The 20,288-nt window shown below is 44.0% G+C and overlaps 1 protein-coding gene across 1 annotated transcript in view; it reads right to left on the bottom strand.

The window, feature by feature from the left end:
- The window catches only part of LOC146855554 (uncharacterized), a 421,570-nt gene that overhangs the window by 78,642 nt on the left and 322,640 nt on the right, over nucleotides 1-20,288 (bottom strand). Inside the window, exons 15-16 of the mRNA XM_085653381.1 lie at nucleotides 6,794-6,880; nucleotides 3,901-4,225 (exon numbers count right to left, since the gene is read on the bottom strand). Of these exons, the coding sequence (XP_085509507.1) occupies nucleotides 3,901-4,225; nucleotides 6,794-6,880 (412 nt within the window). The remainder of the gene's footprint in view (nucleotides 1-3,900; nucleotides 4,226-6,793; nucleotides 6,881-20,288) is intronic.

Here is a 20,288-nt window from a genome sequence, read left to right as displayed (position 1 = left end):
TGCTCCTCCTCAATGCTGGTTGCCTCGAGGCGCGGGCCGCTGCCCAGGTCCCTCTAGGCACGGAGATGGACGGCGGCTGTACCAGGGTATCACTCAAGGAGGCGCCGCAGGTGGCTCAGCTCACACGATCGATCCGCGGGGCCAGATCGTTCCGCGGGGCCAGATCAGCACCCCGTCTTCGCCCAGGCGCGAGTCCGCCGAGGGCCCTCGAGTCCTGCCACAGGTCGCTCCGGGGACCGGCCCGTCCCAACAGAGCCCGGCCGCACGCAAGGCGACGCAGCCACGCCCCCTGTCTACCAGGCCCCGGGGATGCGAGGCCCAGCAACGCGCCAGAGGCCTCGCCTCACAGCTCCGAAACGGGGGGGGCCACCAAGAGTCGAAAGGCCAGATCTGGGACGTCGAGGCCCCCGGACCCAAAAGCAGTCGTCCAAAGATGATTTTTGCCTGAGGGGGTGTCGGATAAATACAGGATAGTAGGCCGGCGCGGAGGAGCTCCGGGCTCAGGCGGCCATGTTCGTCGCGAGCCAAGCTCCGCCCCCCAGTTACCATTTATTTTGTGTAATAATGTAACCCAATGTGATTCTATGGGAGAGATAGGCCTTGCAATAGTGGAAAATGACTTTAGGGGTTTTTCACTACCAGGACATCTAAAACTTAAACCCACATGTCCTGATTTTTAAATGCAATGCACCCTGCCCTATAAGCCTTTAGGGCCTCACATAGGGTTGACTTATAAGTATTAAAAATGGAAGATTTAAACCTGACAAAAGGTTTAATTTGCCAGGTCAGAATGGCAGTATAACACTGCACTACAGGTTGCAGTGGCAGGCCTGAAACATGTTTTAAAAGGCTACATCAGTAGGTTACCCAATTAGTGCTGCAAGCCCACTAGTAGCATTTAACTTACAAGCCCTGAATACATGTAGTACCATTTACTAAGGTCTTACACACAAATGAAATGTGCCAATTAGGTGTTTGGTGCTGCAACTGCCATCGCTTTGGAACTTGAAGGTTTCGAGCAGATCACCCCACACTAAAGCAATAGGCTGTTTCCAGAGATCACGGTATTCTTCTCTGTGTAGGACACAACCCTCAGCCGTACCCCAACGGATGACCTCATCTCACCAGCTGGATATGAGGAGAGCACGAGGGAACCTCCAGTGTCTGGTGATCTGACAATTGGCTAAAAGGATTGCCAGGTCCACAAATCGCATCATAGTTTTAGAAATTTTGGGGCAAGAATAAAATCTCAGTCTGACCAATGTTAGCAGACCAACAGGCATGGGTACACCCCATAATGGTATGTTAGGGGCATAATGCTGGAGGAGGGGCATTGATGTATTGAAGAGCGTGTGTCCAGTATGTGAGCACATTGCTGAGCAACAATGGCAGGTGAGGGGTCGTGCTGCTCCCAGCAGGAGTAGTGTGTGCAGTGTGCCAAATCGCAGTTTTTGAGGTGTATAGCCATTTTCAGTTAAGTGAAGGCGTACCAGCCAATAGGAAAACCATTGTAGTTGCCCCACAATACAGTAGGCTTTTAAATACGGAGCACCCCGCCCTCCTTCCTCAGGGGGTAAATGCATTTTTGGGAGACTCACTCTTAGTCGTCCTGTACCCCTTATCAGATCTATTAATATTGAATTAAGCAGTAGAAACAAAATGCGGGGACTACTACGGGCAAATTAACATAAAATACAACAGACCGGTTAGCATAACCATTTTGGACAATGCCAGACAGCCCACCACCAAATTAGGTAGCGTATTTGTGAATGAAGCGAGCTGATGGCTCTATTTAGATTCCCATCCAGTAAATCCTCAGTAGTTCTGTAGACCTGTATCTTTGGCAAGTCTGATCGTGAATCCTTACAGTGTGCCATCTTGGGAGCCACTTGAACTGGCGCAGAATGCAAATTGAATGTAGTGTGTCTTGAATGAATACTCGAAATGGCTGTGTTGCAGATACAGGAAGACTTCTTGACCTTAAATACATTAGAAGTGGACTTTTTAGCAAAGGCACAAAAAATAGCTGCAAAAAATAATTATTAAAAGTAAGAGCCACTCTTGGCTCCAAAATGCTGTATCATGGCAAGTAGCAGAGACATTGACAAAACACTAAAGTCACCTCATCCACCTCTGGGGAGACACATGAGTGTTGAGGCTCAGCCGCCCTGAGGGTAAGCATGCCCTAAAGTATGCAGTTTGTATATATATTTTGAGAGTCCAAGCAATTCCCCGAGATTGAAACCTGCATGATTTGAACAAAGGAAGAGAAGAGCGAAGCTGTCATCTACTACTTGATAACTACATAACAACGAACACCAGAAATTCACTGAAGTAACAAAGACGTGATGGCCTCTTGAAATACAGAGTCCTATTTCTGAATTAAAAAAAAACTAAAGTGGGCGGGATCTTACGAAGAAAGTGGAGGGGCAATGAACACTTTCCGCTATACAAAGTTCAATAGATGAAAATGAAGCAAGAGTCAGAACAGATGCTTGTGCTCAGTAGCAGATGCATACCAAATAAAGAAATACTAGCATTCAGGAGCAGGCACCCATTCCACCTAAAGGTGGCAACGCCTCACCTTGACCAGCAGGCACTTTGGAAATATAGCCTTACATGTTGTTTGTGAGGACTTGTGTTAATGTTGAACCTTGAATGTTTATGCTATGGTGAAAGCTTCACAATTACTGGCCTGATGTGTGGCCCATGTTGCACAATACAAGCCTGTTCCACTTCATTGAAACAGCGATGCTAGTCCTTTCCCACGATTTGCTGGACATTGACAACACCACATCCCATTGGAAAAACTGGATGCTGATGGCCTTGATGGTAGCGGAAATATGCATCCTCCAACACTGGCGCACCCCCACAGTGCCAACATAGATAGAATGCATGGCAGAACTTTTTAGATTAGTTACTTATGGGAGAAGCATTTACAAACTACAAAACCCACTCAAGAAATTTGAGGAGGTCTGGGGACCATTCATACACATCATCGTCCCATAGGTCATTACCCCAACACTGTGACCTCCGCTTCCCCATCACCCCCTCCTATTTTTCCCTCATCACACTGGTTAGATGTCTATACCTTCAGTTAGATGCAGGGGGAGGTCTGGACTCTGGAGAATGAGTAGTCCATGATCTGGATGACGAGATTACACCCTACAGGGAGTGGACCTTAAAGAGTGGGGGGCAGCCTCCAGTGGAAGGCTGTCCTCTCACCGGCTCCTTGTACAGTGTTATATCCCAACATTGCTTCAGAACCATTCGACACAACAGAGGGGGGAGGTCCAATGATGGCCCGCATGAGGGCTGATTACCCAGATCCTGGCTGCATGCCCTCCGGGGCTGTGGTAGACTCAGGATTCTGTCACTTTGTATCTCCTGTCGATGGCCGAAGAGGACCCTGGGGTGGGTGGGTCAGGATGGGGAGGGGTGACAGTGGGGGACATGGAATGGTGAAACATACTCCTCAGCATTAGTGGGCCCAGACGATGCAAGGAAGGTGGCTTATTACCTTGGTGGGGGGGCCGTGATGCACTGAACTGAACTACCCTGGCCTGCTTTGAACCGTAGAGAGCTGAACTGGACAGATACGGAAATGGGATGGATGAAGTTGCATGGTTTGGGACTCTTCTCGCAAAAGACAACACTGTAGTACTATTTTCTGTGTGCACGACCGAGTTATCATGAGATGAATGAGGTTAACTGGGATGACCCCCTGGCAGGGAAAGATAAGTACCGCAATGCCACTCTTTGTCTATTTTAGATTGCGTTTTATTCAGCATTGTCTGTGCGAACGGTGTCCACTTAGTTATGTATTTCAGAAAAAACAATAAAGAAATGTTTAAAAAAAGAGAAACATGAATTTTATTAAAGGACAGTGAAATAACTCACCTGCATGCACGGCATGCACCTATACTGGTTCTTCTTCTCATACAGCTGTTCCAACAACACGTCCTCCCATTGATCTTCCGGGTCACTCGAGGACACAATGCACACAACGATGATTTGCTCCAGGGCAGACAAATGGCTGTTGATCAACTGATCATACTCCAGGTCGGTCACGTATGGGATCTGGTGATTGCTGCACCTGCATGTCCTGCCTTCTTCACCCATCGCAGCTCTCCGAAGGACAGCAGGACAGGTGTTATGGGAAGCAGACCAAGGGTGGTGCTGGCTGTGAAGAAGAGACAGCCCGGGCACCAGAGCAGCATCCTGACTACTGAGAAACCCACAATTAAAATCATGTTTGCCACACAGAATGGATCCCATAAATTGTAATTGTATATTATATTTAATCATACCTTAACGAAGCATTTTCTACTGAACTCAAGCACTGAGTGGAGGAGTCCTATCACTACATAACGCATTATAATACTACTGATCCTTTTCACTTGGTAACCCAACAGACCCTTAGTCCTTTCTCAATTATTCTTATATTCCATGAATTGAAATTGTTCCTGTAGGAAACATAAACATTGGGCATTCCTGTGTATTTCAAACATAGCGTAACAGAATGATAGAACAATTTATCTTTAAACATGGTTATACCTTGTGACTAGGACATACGACCAGCCCTACGGAGGAGGTGCCACAAATGGGCAGGAGTAGACCTGGTGCAGGTGGTCTGTTACGGGAATGCACAGCATGGGTCTGAGAGGCATGGCCTGTCAAGGATGCGGGTACAAGGAGCGGGTGAGCGGAAAGCCTTTCATAGTCTGGTGCTCAAACCATACAGGTGAAGGTGGGTAGGTGAGGGCGGTGATCCAAGGGAAGGTAAAGGGAATTACAGAGGATGCCCCGGAAAGGCTGGAGAAAGAATGAACGTTGCAGGGGGCGTTCGCTAATGCAACTTGAAGCATAATATTTTAGGCAACAATCTTTGGACAAACACCTATTTTAACAATTTAACTTCAAAGTAACTTCTGACCAAGGTGCAATTCGACCACATCACTCCTCCTGTCTGGATCTTTGATAATTATCCCTTGAGCTGTACCTGTTTAAAAATGTTTGCAAAGCCCAACAAGCTGTACATTTCACAACCCCTCCATACGACCGGAAAAAGTAGTAATATCATCATACTTGTGATTTGTTTTACGTGTATGTTGATATTGGGGCTAGAAACTACCCACTTCTTGGAATTTAAGAAAGTTATCTCAGGCTCTGTCCCACTCCCCTGCTATCAATGGCTTACTGTTGTTCTTTAAAAAAACAACATTGCGTTTTATTTATTTGGTAATATGTATGGCACGTTTTATTTTCTATTGTATTAGGGTTGTGCTGCTTTTTAATTTCTTTGGTTCCATCTTGTGTAATTTTACTAGATTGGTCTCAGAATTCCTTCTAAAGCACTTTCATCTCTTCAGGTTTGATCTGTGCTCAATATAATGTGGACCAAGACTACAATAGAGTAAATACACTTCTGCTGCCTATTTGCTTGAGGGTCATGATGTTAGTAAAGTGACCAGAAAAGCAATAGTTGTTTGCATTGATTGAGGAGAGCAGAAGGAGTGCCACACTTTGAGAACAAGACCTATTTACTGAAGTAGCAAGGCTTTACAAATTAAATGCTAACAATCGAGTAACCCAGTTCTATCTAATCATATTAAACAATTTAAAACATAATAATTATTGCATATTCTTTTAGAAAAGTGGCTATAATTCATTTACATTTTGCTTGCCATTGAAACTGATGGTGACTAGAGACAGCTGCAGCCATCATCAGGGCAAGGTAGCTTGTATCACAGACAAGCGATCAATTAAGAGAAAGTAATATTAGTGGAAGACTGTGTTGACTGCGCCACCACCACAGCAGAAGACTGTCTGGAAGGCCTTCAGCTCTGAAAATCATTAGAACTTCGGGCCATATTTATGAGATGGTTGTGCCATGCATGCACCACACAACGTGGTACATACGTGACACAAACCTCAAAGACATATTTTTGAAGTCCCATCAACCCACTTTGCGTGGCTTTGAATGGCTTAAAAAATATGGAGTAATGCCCCGCAGAGCAAATTGCTGCGTTGCATTACTCTGCGCAAGGGAGGCATTCCATGGGCGTTGCAATGGGTGTTCCACCCAACTCATGGTTTTTGATACATTCCCAGATTTACCAAACCTGGTTAACCTAGGAATACACCAAAAAGATAGGCCTCCCAAGAGAGGCACAAAGAGGAGAAATATGTTTATTTCTCTTCATTTTTTCCTCTTATGTGTGCTGAATTCTGCAGCACACACAGATCTCAGGATTGTTTTTCTGCAGGAAGATGCTCTTTCCTGCACAAAAACATTCCTGCCAACAACACAAGCACCCTTGCACTGTGGTATAAGGGTGCCTGCGTTGGCGCTAGTCTGCCAAAACGGTGCCAGTGCATGGGGAAAGGACTGGGATGTGCTATATTGGATATACATAGCGCATTCCTGCCCTTTCCCTGTGATGCAGGGCAGCATAGCAAGGTGACTTCCTGCGCTGCACCACAAAACTTGTAAATATGTCCCTTTGTTTTGCCGAAGCAGCTGTGGCGGCCTGAAACCTTCTCCCACCAGATGTTTAAACATCTCTTTGAAAGCTGCCATTTAAAAACGGTCCGTTTTACCAGCTAAGTGGAGAGTTTTATACGCTCTTCACTTAGTAGAAAAGCTCCAAGTTACTCGTCTCCACAGACTTCTTTGGTTCCACTTAATAAATAAATAAAGCTTCTCTACAATACTTTAGTAAACTCTTCCAGAACTCCTTTTTTGTCGCTTCACTGCACTCTGACACCTGCTGTTGGATACTTTGCTTACCCTGATTTGTTGGGGTCACTTTTGTTGATCCCGGACTCAGTATTCAGATGGTACGGTTTGCGAATGCTGTTCTGTACGGAGGAGGGCCTGTGAAAGAAAAAGGACGGTGGTGAAATCATGTTCCACTGCAAACCAGACCAACACTCCTGTATTTAACAAATCCAGTAGAGAAGACCCTGAAAACTACAGGCCTATAAGCCTGATAGATATATTGCAGAAAGTGTATGCAAAGCAAATTGTATTCAAACTAACTGACTGGATCATAGGGAATGATATACTCTCGCCTTGCCAGGTGGGGTTTAGAAGGAAAACATGTAAAATCGACCAGGTCTTTAGACTTCAAATTCTAGCCTTGAAGTACACAAAGCTGAGAGATAGTCACTTATATGTTGCTTTTATTGATTTAAAAGAAGCATTTGATTCAATCCCAAGGGCGCAGCTGTGGAAAAAAACCTACAACAACTGGGGGTACCAGAAGAAATCCTAAACCAAATTATAAGGTTACATGAAGGCAATTTTACCAAGGTATGTTGGGGCAAAGGAGGTGAGCTCACCAATGAGATCCCAGTCAGGAGGGGTATCTGCTAGGGCTGTGTCCTGGCGCCAACCTTGTTTCTTCTATATGTAAACGACCTGGCCGAATACTTGCGAAAATCTTCCCATGACTCACCCAAACTTGGAGGGAACCACATCTGTGCCCTAACATTTGAGGAAGACACAATCTTGTCCCAAACTCCCAGGCGTCTACAAAACCTACTTGACAGCCTTAACAAATACTGCAAAGTAAAAGGCTTAGAAATCAACCCAATCAAAACCAAATACATGATTTTGAGACCACACAAACGCCTGAAAAATAAAATAACCTCGAATGGGGCAACAATGGAGTGTGTATCCAAGTTTGTATATCTGGGGGTTACCATCGATTCTAAACTTTCTTGGAACCCCCAAATTGAGAAATCAAAGGTCATTTTAATCCAAAATTCTATCCTCATCGTAAAAAAACAATCTACAACGGTGTCAAAAGCTATTACCCCTGCTCTGGAAGTATTTTAGTCCAGGGCACAAACCGCTGCCGTGTACGATTCAGAGATATGGGGTGGTGAAGTTTTAAAACCATTAATAGTTGGGGAAAATAAAATATTGAGAATGCTTACGGGCCCTGCCCCAACATACCCCACTGATTCCTCTGACATACGATATAGGCTTAAAACGACTTGAGCACTTAGCTATTTGGAGAACACTATCGTATTGGGTCAGAATCTGAACAACAGAGGAGCTAGGAGCCTATAGAGAAACCGTGAGCGAGCTGGTGGAACTGGATTCTCATGTAATTTTTCGCTGGCTGGCTTATTTCAAAATGACTCCTTGTTTTGAACCCTTCCTGGACGGAAATGAACCGCAGTTAGCAAAATCACTGTACCTGAAATTTAGATACAACATGTTGCAGATAAACTCTTTTACTTCCAAATGGGCACCACTAAAACATAGGGGAGGGGACCCCAACTGTAACCTATGCCAATCAGGAGTGGAGGTGGATGTTGCACACATTCTATTTTTTTGCTCTGCATATGAAATGCCCAGAAAGAAATGGATAAAACCAATAGGCAGGAGCCTGAACGTTAGGAAGTACAAGGAGATGTTACGAATACAAAAAACTGACAACTTGCAACTCATTGTTTTTGATCTTAGCAGATTTTTACTGGCTATTGGTTTTATAAGAAATAAAGAAGGCTACAATTGTAAACAAGATGACCAGGTTTAATATTTGCACAAGACTATTATAGTACTTTTAGAAATTACTAACTGGGTCGGCTAAAATAAGATCTAGTTGAGCACTTTTCCACCAAATTGTAAAACATTGGTGCCCATGAACCATCTTAGTACAATGCTTGATAATTATGTGCTTCTGGAAAGGGTCAACTTAGTATGCATATTGCACTTTTATGTATATCCTTATCCATTTTACTTCTGAGAAGGGTCAATCTAGTATGCACTTGCACTTTTATGTAAACGAACAAACTCTCTTATAGGGTATGGAAAATCGGAAATGCCATCTCGTTGATTCATATTGCACTTGCACTGAAGAGGATTATTTTTAATGTATTAACAAGTGAAATCTATGTTTTATGTATTTTTAAAACCTTTTTTATAGTTTTAAGAAATGCTTTGATGATTCTTTGAATCAAATATAGATATTTGACTACTTAACAAATCCTTTCAAACAAATCATGATCTTTGATGGAGCTCAAGAAGTGCTTGTGTTCCCCAAGTGCTGAACTTGAGATGGTGGTTTCCATTGCTCTGCACTGGCACTTAATTTTCAACACCGGTGCTTGTGACAGTCTGCCACTGGTGGTGCTGTCTGCTTAATTTAGAGATGACCACAACACAGTTAATTATTAATTCATTATACATTAAAAATTACTATTATCTGCCATCCAAGCCATTCTTATAGCTTTGAAGGCATGAAATAGTCCTAATTGTCACACTTATAGGAGAGTGATGGTTATGAGTTGTGTTTTTACTATCACTGGCAGCATGGCAGGGCTAATGTGTGAGGCAAGCTGCAATGGCCTCCTGACAAGAGTCCCTGCACTTATTCGTTTACAAATTAAGCACTGGGAATGTGACAGCAATGTACATTAAATATTGCAGACACCGGATTCTGAAGAGGCTGTGTGTAACAGCTTATCTTTGGGCAGTGTTTCAATCAGAAACACTGTACTAAGGGTATAATGTGAGACTAGTACTGAGGGTACAGGAGAGATTAGTATGTAAGTGATTTAGAGATAGCTGCACCACAAGCCAGTGATTTGGAAGAGAAAGGTAGCGGGTTGTACAATACCATAATTACAGTAAGTCTAAAGTGGTTTCATATGACACTGCTGGTGCTCTCAATAGTATTTAGATACATTTCTTGTAATAAAGATAAATAATACATAACAAATCATGCAGGCATACATACATGAAGGGTCTTTGGGTCAGCCTTCTCAAATCAGCCACTGCTTTGATAGAGTGTTAGTCAATTGTTGGTTTATCCCACAGACACCATACGTGTAGTGGGACAATGCACATGTCCCCTTCAACCATTGCTGTGTTTGAAGTGACAGTCAGATTTTGGATCAAGCCACAGGACAGCCCTTTGGTATCTGGAGTGTCTGGCAAGATGAGTGGGAAAATGCTGATAGTTTACTGTGTAAACACACATCCAGAATGGGATAGCACTGAGAAGGGAAAATGTCTGTCGCCAGCTGCATGGCCCTCTAACCAAAATATAGCAAAATGTGGATTAAAAAAAAAAATAGAAATAAGTGCTGTGCAGGAATGCCTGTTTTTAAAAAAAAAGCATCAAAAAAAAGTTTTGCAGCGTGTGCTCAGATCACCATTATCCTACCTTTTAGGAGTTGTAGAAAAATCAACAGTTTTTATTACAGTTTTTGCACATTTCTAAGTGGTAGTCTAGTTTTACTATTTTTGAAGTTTCCATGTACTTGCAGTTTGTGGTGGAAACAGGTGAGAAAAGCCATGGGTGAACCCAAAAAGCTGTGCATTTCTGAAAACTAAATACAATTCTGAATTCAGCAAGTTGTCAGTTGTGTGAATCACTCATGGTTTTCCCAGAGAAACGAATCATTGGCTTTTTATCTGCAATTTTTTGAGCCGATGGCTGCTTTACAAATCTAATATACTGTTATTTCTGTTAGACCCTTATGGTTGCAGGGATATATGGTGTTTGTTGGTTGTCCAAAAACATGCGATACCCAGAGACAACAACTGAGCTGCAACTTATAATGATTTTTCATTGTGCACCGACCATGCTTCAGTTCATATCAATCAATCAATACATTTATAGAGCGTGCTACTCACCCGTGAGGGTCTCAAGGCGCTGAGGGGAGGGGGGGGGGGGGGGTTCATATGGTAAAGTTTAATGAATGAAGATGGTTAGGAAGAAAATCTATGCATTTCTGAAAAATGCCTAAGATACATGAGTGTAAGAATAGTGGTTATTTATATAACTTTGAAGTTGAGGTTACCTATACTACCATGTGATTCAGACGGCATTTTACCAAATGTATTCTTTCTTGCATTCTTGTTTGTTATGTTATGTTAAAAATGATTTATAAAGTGCTCGTACACCGGTTGGTTTCATGGTGCCGAGTACTAGGGGGGTGCCGACCCGGAAGCAGTTCATTCGTATGCTTGGATGTATACCCAGGTTTTGAGAGATTTTCTGAATCTCAGTAGGTCAAAGCTTGACCTGATTTCCAGGGGGATGGAGTTCCACAGACGGGGGGCCAGAGTTGTAAACCTGCATCCCCCTTGGCGCTTCAGCTTGAAGGTAGGGAAAGTCAGAAGTTGGAGCTGGGCCGAGCAGAGGTTTCGTGAAGGAGTGTAGTGAGAAAGGAGGCTATCTATGAATTTAGGACTCAGGTCATTCAGGGATTTAAACACCAGGCCGCGTTGGGGGATAGGGAGCCAGTGCAGCTTCCTAAGAAGGGGGGAAGCGTGTTGCCACCTGGGCTGTTTGTATATCAATCTAGCCGCTTGGTTCTGTACCATCTGTAGCCGTTTTGTAAGGCCAAGTGGTAGACCAAGGTATATTGCTTTGGCGTAGTCTAGACGTGATAGGACCATGGCTATCAGGACCTGTACCAGAGCTGCTTGGGTCAGTAGCCTGCTTATCTTTCTAATTTTTCGCAACTGGAGGAAGCAGGTAGAAATCACCGAGCCTACATGAGATTTTAGGGAGAGGTCGTTGCCTATGGTAACCCCTAAGCTTTTCACTGAGGGGGAGGGGACGGGGAGGGGGACCTCATTTGTTTGGCCAGTAATGTGGGCCCCACTGATTGTGGCCACCACCTGTCAGAACCAGTTCGGGGTGCCGCTCGTAGGCGCGGGAATTTCTTCATTTTTAAAAGTGCTTTTTTAAACCTCACCTGCCACGGAGCTGCTGGCTGACAAACTTTCACGGCGCTGAATTGCTTCTGGGGCTTCTCCTGTTACCGGGACTGCGAGGACCAGTGTGCCTTGCCTGACTTACTTTCCACCGCACCTGGTTCCTCTTCCCGGCTCCTCCCAGCACTACTACATTAAGCCTCGCGGCCCCCACTTCGCGGGTGCCGCTCTTAGGCGCGGGAATTTCTTCATTTTTAAAAGTGCTTTTTTAAACCTCAGCTGCCACTGAGCTGCTGGCTGACAAACTTTCACGGCGCTGAATTGCTTCTGGGGCTTCTCCTGTTACTGGGACTGCGAGGACCAGTGTGCCTTGCCTGACTTGCTTTCCACCGCACCTGGTTCCTCTTCCCGGCTCCTCCCAGCACTACTACATTAAGCCTCGCGGCCCCCGCTTCGCGGGAGCCGCTCGTAGGCACGGGAATTTCTTCATTTTTAAAAGTGCTTTTTTAAACCTCACCTGCCACGGAGCTGCTGGCTGACAAACTTTCACGGCGCTGAATTGCTTCTGGGGCTTCTCCTGTTACCGGGACTGCGAGGACCAGTGTGCCTTGCCTGACTTGCTTTCCACCGCACCTTGTCCCTCTTCCCGGCTCCTCCCAGCACTACTACATTAAGCCTCGCGGCCCCCGCTTCGCGGGGGCCGCTCGTAGGCGCGGGAATTTCTTCATTTTTAAAAGTGCTTTTTTAAACCTCACCTGCCACGGAGCTGCTGGCTGACAAACTTTCACGGCGCTGAATTGCTTCTGGGGCTTCTCCTGTTACCGGGACTGCGAGGACCAGTGTGCCTTGCCTGACTTGCTTTCCACCGCACCTGGTTCCTCTTCCCGTCTCCTCCTACTCCCTCTACATTAGTCACCACTCACTTACGCGCTAGCGGGACGCGTGCGGGGCGCGGTCCGGGGCGAAGCCCGGGCAAAGGGCGGGCCCGTTTAAGCACGTTCAAGCCCGGTCAAGACCGGACCGGGCCCCCCCTCTTTGCCCCTCATCGTCCACAGAGGAATCTAATGGCTACACGGAAGAAAATACAGCCACAAACCCCGATGCTACCAGGTACACTGGATAATTTTCTTATCAGGGCCAATTCGGTGGTCAACAATGAGCTGTATATGCTAGAACAGAGACTCTCGGATGGCATTGAAAACACTAGAAGATCTTCCCTTGGTTTACTCGCATCTGTCAGGTCTCCGGAGACATTGAATAATTCGCATACTGCCCTAATGAACAGCATCGACCAAACGATCGAGTCAGTTCTCCAGGACCTAAGAACTAGTACAGCTTCTCGGCGTGAATCCCTCCAACTTATTCCCGAGAGCTCTACTGTTCTGATATCCGCTGCTGCTCCGAATCTGGGGGAGGAAATAGTTTTGAGACCAGCCCACAGTTAACGGGAGGGGGCGGTATCTAAAAGGAAATGTGTGAGGAAGATGAAGGGTGGGAAAAAGGCCAGAATTGATGTTACTTGTAAACCACCAACTGAGGTTCCATCTAAGGCACCGTCTGGCCCTACTGAAATCCTTACTCCACTACCCATCCCAAGATGCGATCAAATATCCCATCATCCTTCCCCTTCCACTACCGCTGAGGGACCAGGCCGAGAGACAGATATGTTAATTAGCTCTTTAGTAAATGCGCTGAAGACTTTTTTCGATCCTCTATTGGCTAGATTTGATTCTATTAATGATACATTAAAAGAAATAGAAAAAGCTACAGGGATTATTACTGATTGCTTAACAAACAAATATAGCTCTATCCTTAAAATTGATAATGTGCAGCAATTACAACCCCCAGATCCCCTGTCTTTGTCTACTGTTAATTTAGGTGGCCCTTCCAAACTCACAAGAACAAGGGGAGAAATGGCGACAGATGATATGCCACGATCTTCGAATACACCCCAGCCCAATGTTGTTGTCCCTCTGTCAATACAGAATTACCCATCTGACCAACCCAGGCCTACGGAAACTGTTAGCGAACCGAATATTCTTAGTATTAACGGGGTAACCAACAATAATGAACAGGGGAAGTCAAGTTGGAAGGATGTAGTGAACTTACCTCCTGAGGCGGCTCCCTATGTAATAGTCTTGGCTGGAGTCCCTAAGTGCACTAATCCTGATTCAGAAACTTATGACTCCCTCAAAAATAAAGTCATCAGTTGGTTAAATACTCATAGGCCACTTCCACCATTTGTAACTGCTGGTATTCTGATGGTTAGGAGGATCAATTGGCTGGGCAACTCAATTAAACATTATAAGGGTGATTGCGTTGTGGTGAACTTTAGAAACCCCAAGATTGTGTCATATATTCTTGCTTGGAAGGGGAAGCAGGGAGAGACATCTATTCAACCTCTTGCACTCTCCTTTTTTTATCCCCCAGCCAATAACCATGTACACACCAAGAATGTTGATGACTGGACAAGGGTGGGTCCATCCTCTCGCAGCCGAAATTACGATAATTCTTGGTTTAACCAGTCTGTAGTGCATGATTTTCCTTGCCAAAACAGGTTTAGTCCTCTTGAAGAGGTGGATTGACTGCGAGTCGAAATTACATCTAACGGAGATAAGCGCGAATCCCCTGGTCCAGCCCAGACTGTGGCGACTCCAACTAATGACATCATTTATAATGACCCTTTACCCACTTTAGACAATGATGTCATATCTATACCCTGTGTCCGCCCATCACTAAAGATTCTCTCCTGGAATATTGCGGGCCTCCATAACAAGCTTAATTGTCCAGAATGGGGCTCTTTTATAGATCTGCACGACATATGTTACTTTCAGGAAACATGGGCCAGGGTTGACTACCATCGAGCGGGCTTCACTTCCTTTTCTCTTCCGGCTACCTGGGGAGGTAAGGGCCGACCCTCCGGTGGCCTTTCTATCTGGGTTGCAACCCATTTGGGCTGTACTGCTACTGTCCTGGATACAGGGTCTGATGATGTCCAGGGCTTAATACTGAAATGGCAGGCTAAGACACAAATGGCCCTGATTAATATTTATTCTAGACCGATTAGTTTATCGGCTGAATCAAGGGCTGTGGATGTGCTATCTACGGTATTGTCGGAATTACCTGAGGGTATCCTTTTAGTGGTAGGTGGGGACTTTAACCCCCACTTTGAACCTCTTGAGGGTCTACTAGACGCTATAAACCAGGAGGAGGATGACTTTTGGGAAATTCCACAGGTGGTTGGCCCCACTGTAAGATCTTGGACCCCCCTGGCTCTTCAAATTACTTCCTTATCGCTCGCTCATTCTATTAGAGCATGCAATGGGCGATCCAAATCTGATAACCCCCCGAAGACTAACCTTTAATATATCTGGTAGAGAGGCTCAACTTGACTATATCTTCGTCCAGTGCAAGGAATGGAAGCGAGTCCAGGATTTTGAGGTGCTTTCTAGGAGTGAAAGTGATCATAACCCCCTGATCTTGGACTTCGCTCTTCCAGATTTGGGTCTGATTGAACCTGTGTCGTACTTGGATAGAATAGACACTCTTGCCCTCTCTAATAACAGACGAAGGGTGAAATGGCCCAAACTGGTTAGCAATCCAGAGGATATTTCCAGAGTTTACGTGAGTGTCAGCTCAACTTTGGATGAATTGGTTGGCCTCACTGACTCTGAACCATCTCCAGATATCAACAGGGAAATTGCTGCACTTAATAATGCACTTTACATAAGCTTATCAAATATTTTGAATCCCCTAGCTCCCTTGAAGAAACAGAAACCTAGAAAGCATCCATGGTTCAATAGGGCCTGTAGACTGGCAAAAGCAGAATTAATGACAGCACTAAAGGCAAATGACAGTAGAGACCTTATTAATTCTAAACGACGTGCTTATCGTTATTTAATCCACCATGCTAAGCTTGAGTGGAGTAGTCAGAACTGGGCCTATCTAACATCTGCTTTGTCGGATTGCGACTCCTGCAGATTTTGGAAGATCGTGACTACGGGTTCGACCGAGATAGCCTCTGCAATCAGCCCGAATATTGCCCCACAAGTTTGGGAGGAGCATTTCAGTCTTTTATACAAGTGCCAGCCCCTTAGTACGGTTCCCCCTTTGTTTGAAATGTCGCAAAGTGATAACTGTGCGCTTGATTCAATTAGTTTTACTCTTGTCGAAGTCCAGGCTGCCATTTCGGCACTCCCTGTCGGAAAGGCCCCTGGCCTCGATAAGGTGCCCGGTGATCTTTATAAACATGAACCAAGAGTCTGGGCTCCCTATCTTTTAACTATTTTTAATGGAATTGCTAGGGGTATGAAGATTCCTTCTACTTGGCTGGGTGCGGAGGTGGTCCCAATTTTTAAGAAGGGATCGCCTCTTCTCCCAGCCAACTATCGGCCTATTAGTTTAATTGATGTAGCCCAAAAACTTTTTGCCAGGCTGACTTTGGATCGCCTAATGGATTGGATTGATGAGTTTGAGATCCTGAGCCACTACCAGGCTGGCTTTAGGAAATGTGTATCTACCATTGATCAGATCTTCAGGTTTAATATGCTCTTTTGGAAGACGGTCATGGTTGAGGGCGGATCCCTATATACTGTTTTTGTAGATCTCCGATCAGCATTCGACTTGGTCCCACGCACCAAGCTATGGGCTGTCCTTCGCGATTTAGTAATTCCACCCCCCCTTCTTGACATTATAATTCGACTACACACTGATAATTTTGCCAAGGTTAGATGTGGGAGAGAGGGAAACTTATCATCTAGCTTCCCTGTCAACAGGGGCGTTCGCCAGGGCTGCGTCCTGGCACCTACCCTCTTCTGCCTGTATGTTAATGGAGTTATCCCCTACCTAAGTGTGGTTCCTAATAGAGACGCGCCCAAGCTCGCGGGTGTGGGGATTTCGGCGATTATGTTTGCTGATGACACCTTGCTACTCGCCAAGTCCCCCATGGGCATCCAACGAGTCTTGGACGGTTTCGTTTCTTTTGTCAAGATAGGGGGCTGGAAATTAATACGACCAAAACTAAGTTTATGATTTTGAATCCCCTAAAAAATCCCGCCCAAATCCGACCATCGACGGTGTTAGTTTGGAGAGAGTTCGGATGTTTGAGTACTTAGGAGTGACCATAAATGAAAACTTCCTATGGACTCAACACCAGACCAAATCCCAACTAAAATTAACACAGAAAACTGGGGGGATTATTAAACTCTGGAATAATTCCTACATAAAACCTATTGGCCCCCCACTAGAGATCTACAAAGTGCAGGCCAGAGGGGCAGTAATTTATGGCGCGGAACTGTGGGGTCACAAATACCCGCAAGAAATGGTGGCCATTGAAAATAAATTTCTTCGCCAACTGTCATCCCTTCCTACCAGTACTCCCCTTCTTCCTCTTAGGCTAGATCTAGGAATTAGATCCATCAAGGAAGAATTAGGCCTAAAGCCATTAACTTTTTGGCGGCGTCTTTGGGCAACCCCTGAACTTAATACCTATAGACTAGAATTTTTGGATTTATTGAAGTACCAAACTATACAAAACCTTCCCTGGTTAAAATATATTAAGGAAGATTTTGATAGGTTGGGTTGCCCTTCTCTGTGGAGTTCTCCAGAACACGCTTCTAAGATTATAACACGTAAAGCTTTGGCTAAAATGTACCACGAAAGTAACCGGTCGGCTTGGCTGGCCTCTGATAAATTGGGTTCCATGACAAGTTCATTCATCTTAATAAAAGATTACTACAAGTTTGAGATAGTGCTGAATGATATTTATCCTTCTACCCCTAGAAAATTATATCTCCAATGGAGATATAATTCGCTTCCAATCCGCGCTCTGACAAGCAGATGGCACCCTCCATCTATTGTTAATTGTCCCTTTTGCACTGACCAGCCCGAAAATGATCTCCATGTAATCCTCTTTTGTCCTTTGTACGCAGCATCTAGGAAAAAGTGGATTGTCCCCCTATGTAAATAATGGGGCTTTAGGAAACACTTGGAAGCATATCGAATACTAAAAACGGATTATCACCTCTAACCGTTTTTGTTGTTAGCAAATTTCTAGACGCAATGTGGAAAACCAGAAGAAAGTCTTTGTAATTTTGAGATCACTTAGTTTCACTTTTTTCTGTTTGTCTTGGGTGACTGGTCGTATTGTCATCTTATGTGCACTGCTAACTTGACAGTATTCATTTTCCGGCTATAAAGTGTATTCTGGTATATATTTTCAATTTTTGATTCTACTAGTTGTATTTTCTGTTTATTCTGTGTTTTTCTTTTATGACTCACTGTAGTCGAAATAAAGATATATTAAAGGTAAAGGTATATCCTTATCCATTTTACTTCTGAGAAGGGTCAATCTAGTATGCACTTGCACTTTTATGTAAATGAACAAACTCTCTTATAGGGAATGGAAAATCGGAAATGCCATCTCGCTGATTCATATTGCACTTGCACTGAAGAGGATTATTTTTAATGTATTAACAAGTGAAATCTATGTTTTATGCATTTTTAAAACCTTTTTATAGTTTTAAGAAATGCTTTGATGATTCTTTGAATCAAATATAGATATTTGACTACTTAACAAATCCTTTCAAACAAATAATGATCTTTGATGGAGCTCAAGAAGTGCTTGTGTTCCCCAAGTGCTGAACTTGAGATGGTGGTTTCCAGTGCTCGGCACTGGCACTTAATTTTCAACACTGGTGCTTGTGACAGTCTGCCACAGGTGGTGCTGTCTGCTTAATTTAGAGATGACCACAACACAGTTAATTATTAATTCATTATACATTAAAAATTACTATTATCTGCCATCCAAGCCATTCTTATAGCTTTGAAGGCCTGAAATAGTCCTAATTGTCACACTTATAGGAGAGTGATGGTTATGAGTTGTGTTTTTACTATCACTGGCAGCATGGCAGGGCTAATGTGTGAGGCAAGCTGCAATGGCCTCCTGACAAGAGTCCCTGCACTTATTCGTTTACAAATTAAGCACTGGGAATGTGACAGCAATGTACATTAAATATTGCAGACACCGGATTCTGAAGAGGCTGTGTGTAACAGCTTATCTTTGGGCAGTGTTTCAATCAGAAACACTGTACTAAGGGTATAATGTGAGACTAGTACTGAGGGTACAGGAGAGATTAGTATGTAAGTGATTTAGAGATAGCTGCACCACAAGCCAGTGATTTGGAAGAGAAAGGTAGCGGGTTGTACAATACCATCATTACAGTAAGTCTAAAGTGGTTTCATGTGACACTGCTGGTGCTCTCAATTGTATTTAGATACATTTCTTGTAATAAAGATAAATAATACATAACAAATCATGCAGGCATACATACATGAAGGGTCTTTGGGTCAGCCTTCTCAAATCAGCCACTGCTTTGATAGAGTGTTAGTCAATTGTTGGTTTATCCCACAGACACCATACGTGTAGTGGGACAATGCACATGTCCCCTTCAACCATTGCTGTGTTTGAAGTGACAGTCAGATTTTGGATCAAGCCACAGGACAGCCCTTTGGTATCTGGAGTGTCTGGCAAGATGAGTGGGAAAATGCTGATAGTTTACTGTGTAAACACACATCCAGAATGGGATAGCACTGAGAAGGGAAAATGTCTGTCGCCAGCTGCATGGCCCTCTAACCAAAATATAGCAAAATGTGGATTAAAAAAAAAAATAGAAATAAGTGCTGTGCAGGAATGCCTGTTTTTAAAAAATAAGCATCAAAAAAAAGTTTTGCAGCGTGTGCTCAGATCACCATTATCCTACCTTTTAGGAGTTGTAGAAAAATCAACAGTTTTTATTACAGTTTTTGCACATTTGTAAGTGGTAGTCTAGTTTTACTATTTTTGAAGTTTCCATGTACTTGCAGTTTGTGGTGGAAACAGGTGAGAAAAGCCATGGGTGAACCCAAAAAGCTGTGCATTTCTGAAAACTAAATACAATTCTGAATTCAGCAAGTTGTCAGTTGTGTGAATCACTCATGGTTTTCCCAGAGAAACGAATCATTGGCTTTTTATCTGCAATTTTTTGAGCCGATGGCTGCTTTACAAATCTAATATACTGTTATTTCTGTTAGACCCTTATGGTTGCAGGGATATATGGTGTTTGTTGGTTGTCCAAAAACATGCGATACCCAGAGACAACAACTGAGCTGCAACTTATAATGATTTTTCATTGTGCACCGACCATGCTTCAGTTCATATCAATCAATCAATACATTTATAGAGCGCGCTACTCACCCGTGAGGGTCTCAAGGCGCTGAGGGGAGGGGAGGGGGTTCATATGGTAAAGTTTAATGAATGAAGATGGTTAGGAAGAAAATCTATGCATTTCTGAAAAATGCCTAAGATACATGAGTGTAAGAATAGTGGTTATTTATATAACTTTGAAGTTGAGGTTACCTATACTACCATGTGATTCAGACGGCATTTTACCAAATGTATTCTTTCTTGCATTCTTGTTTGTTATGTTATGTTAAAAATGATTTATAAAGTGCTCGTACACCGGTTGGTTTCATGGTGCCGAGTACTAGGGGGGTGCCGACCCGGAAGCAGTTCATTCGTATGCTTGGATGTATAGCCAGGTTTTGAAAGATTTTCTGAATC

Source organism: Triturus cristatus, chromosome 4_1, assembly GCF_964204655.1.
Source record: "Triturus cristatus chromosome 4_1, aTriCri1.1, whole genome shotgun sequence".
Lineage (NCBI taxonomy): Eukaryota > Metazoa > Chordata > Amphibia > Caudata > Salamandridae > Triturus > Triturus cristatus.
The sequence above is the reverse complement of the archived record's forward strand: the minus strand, read 5'-3'. Positions and strand labels throughout refer to the sequence as shown.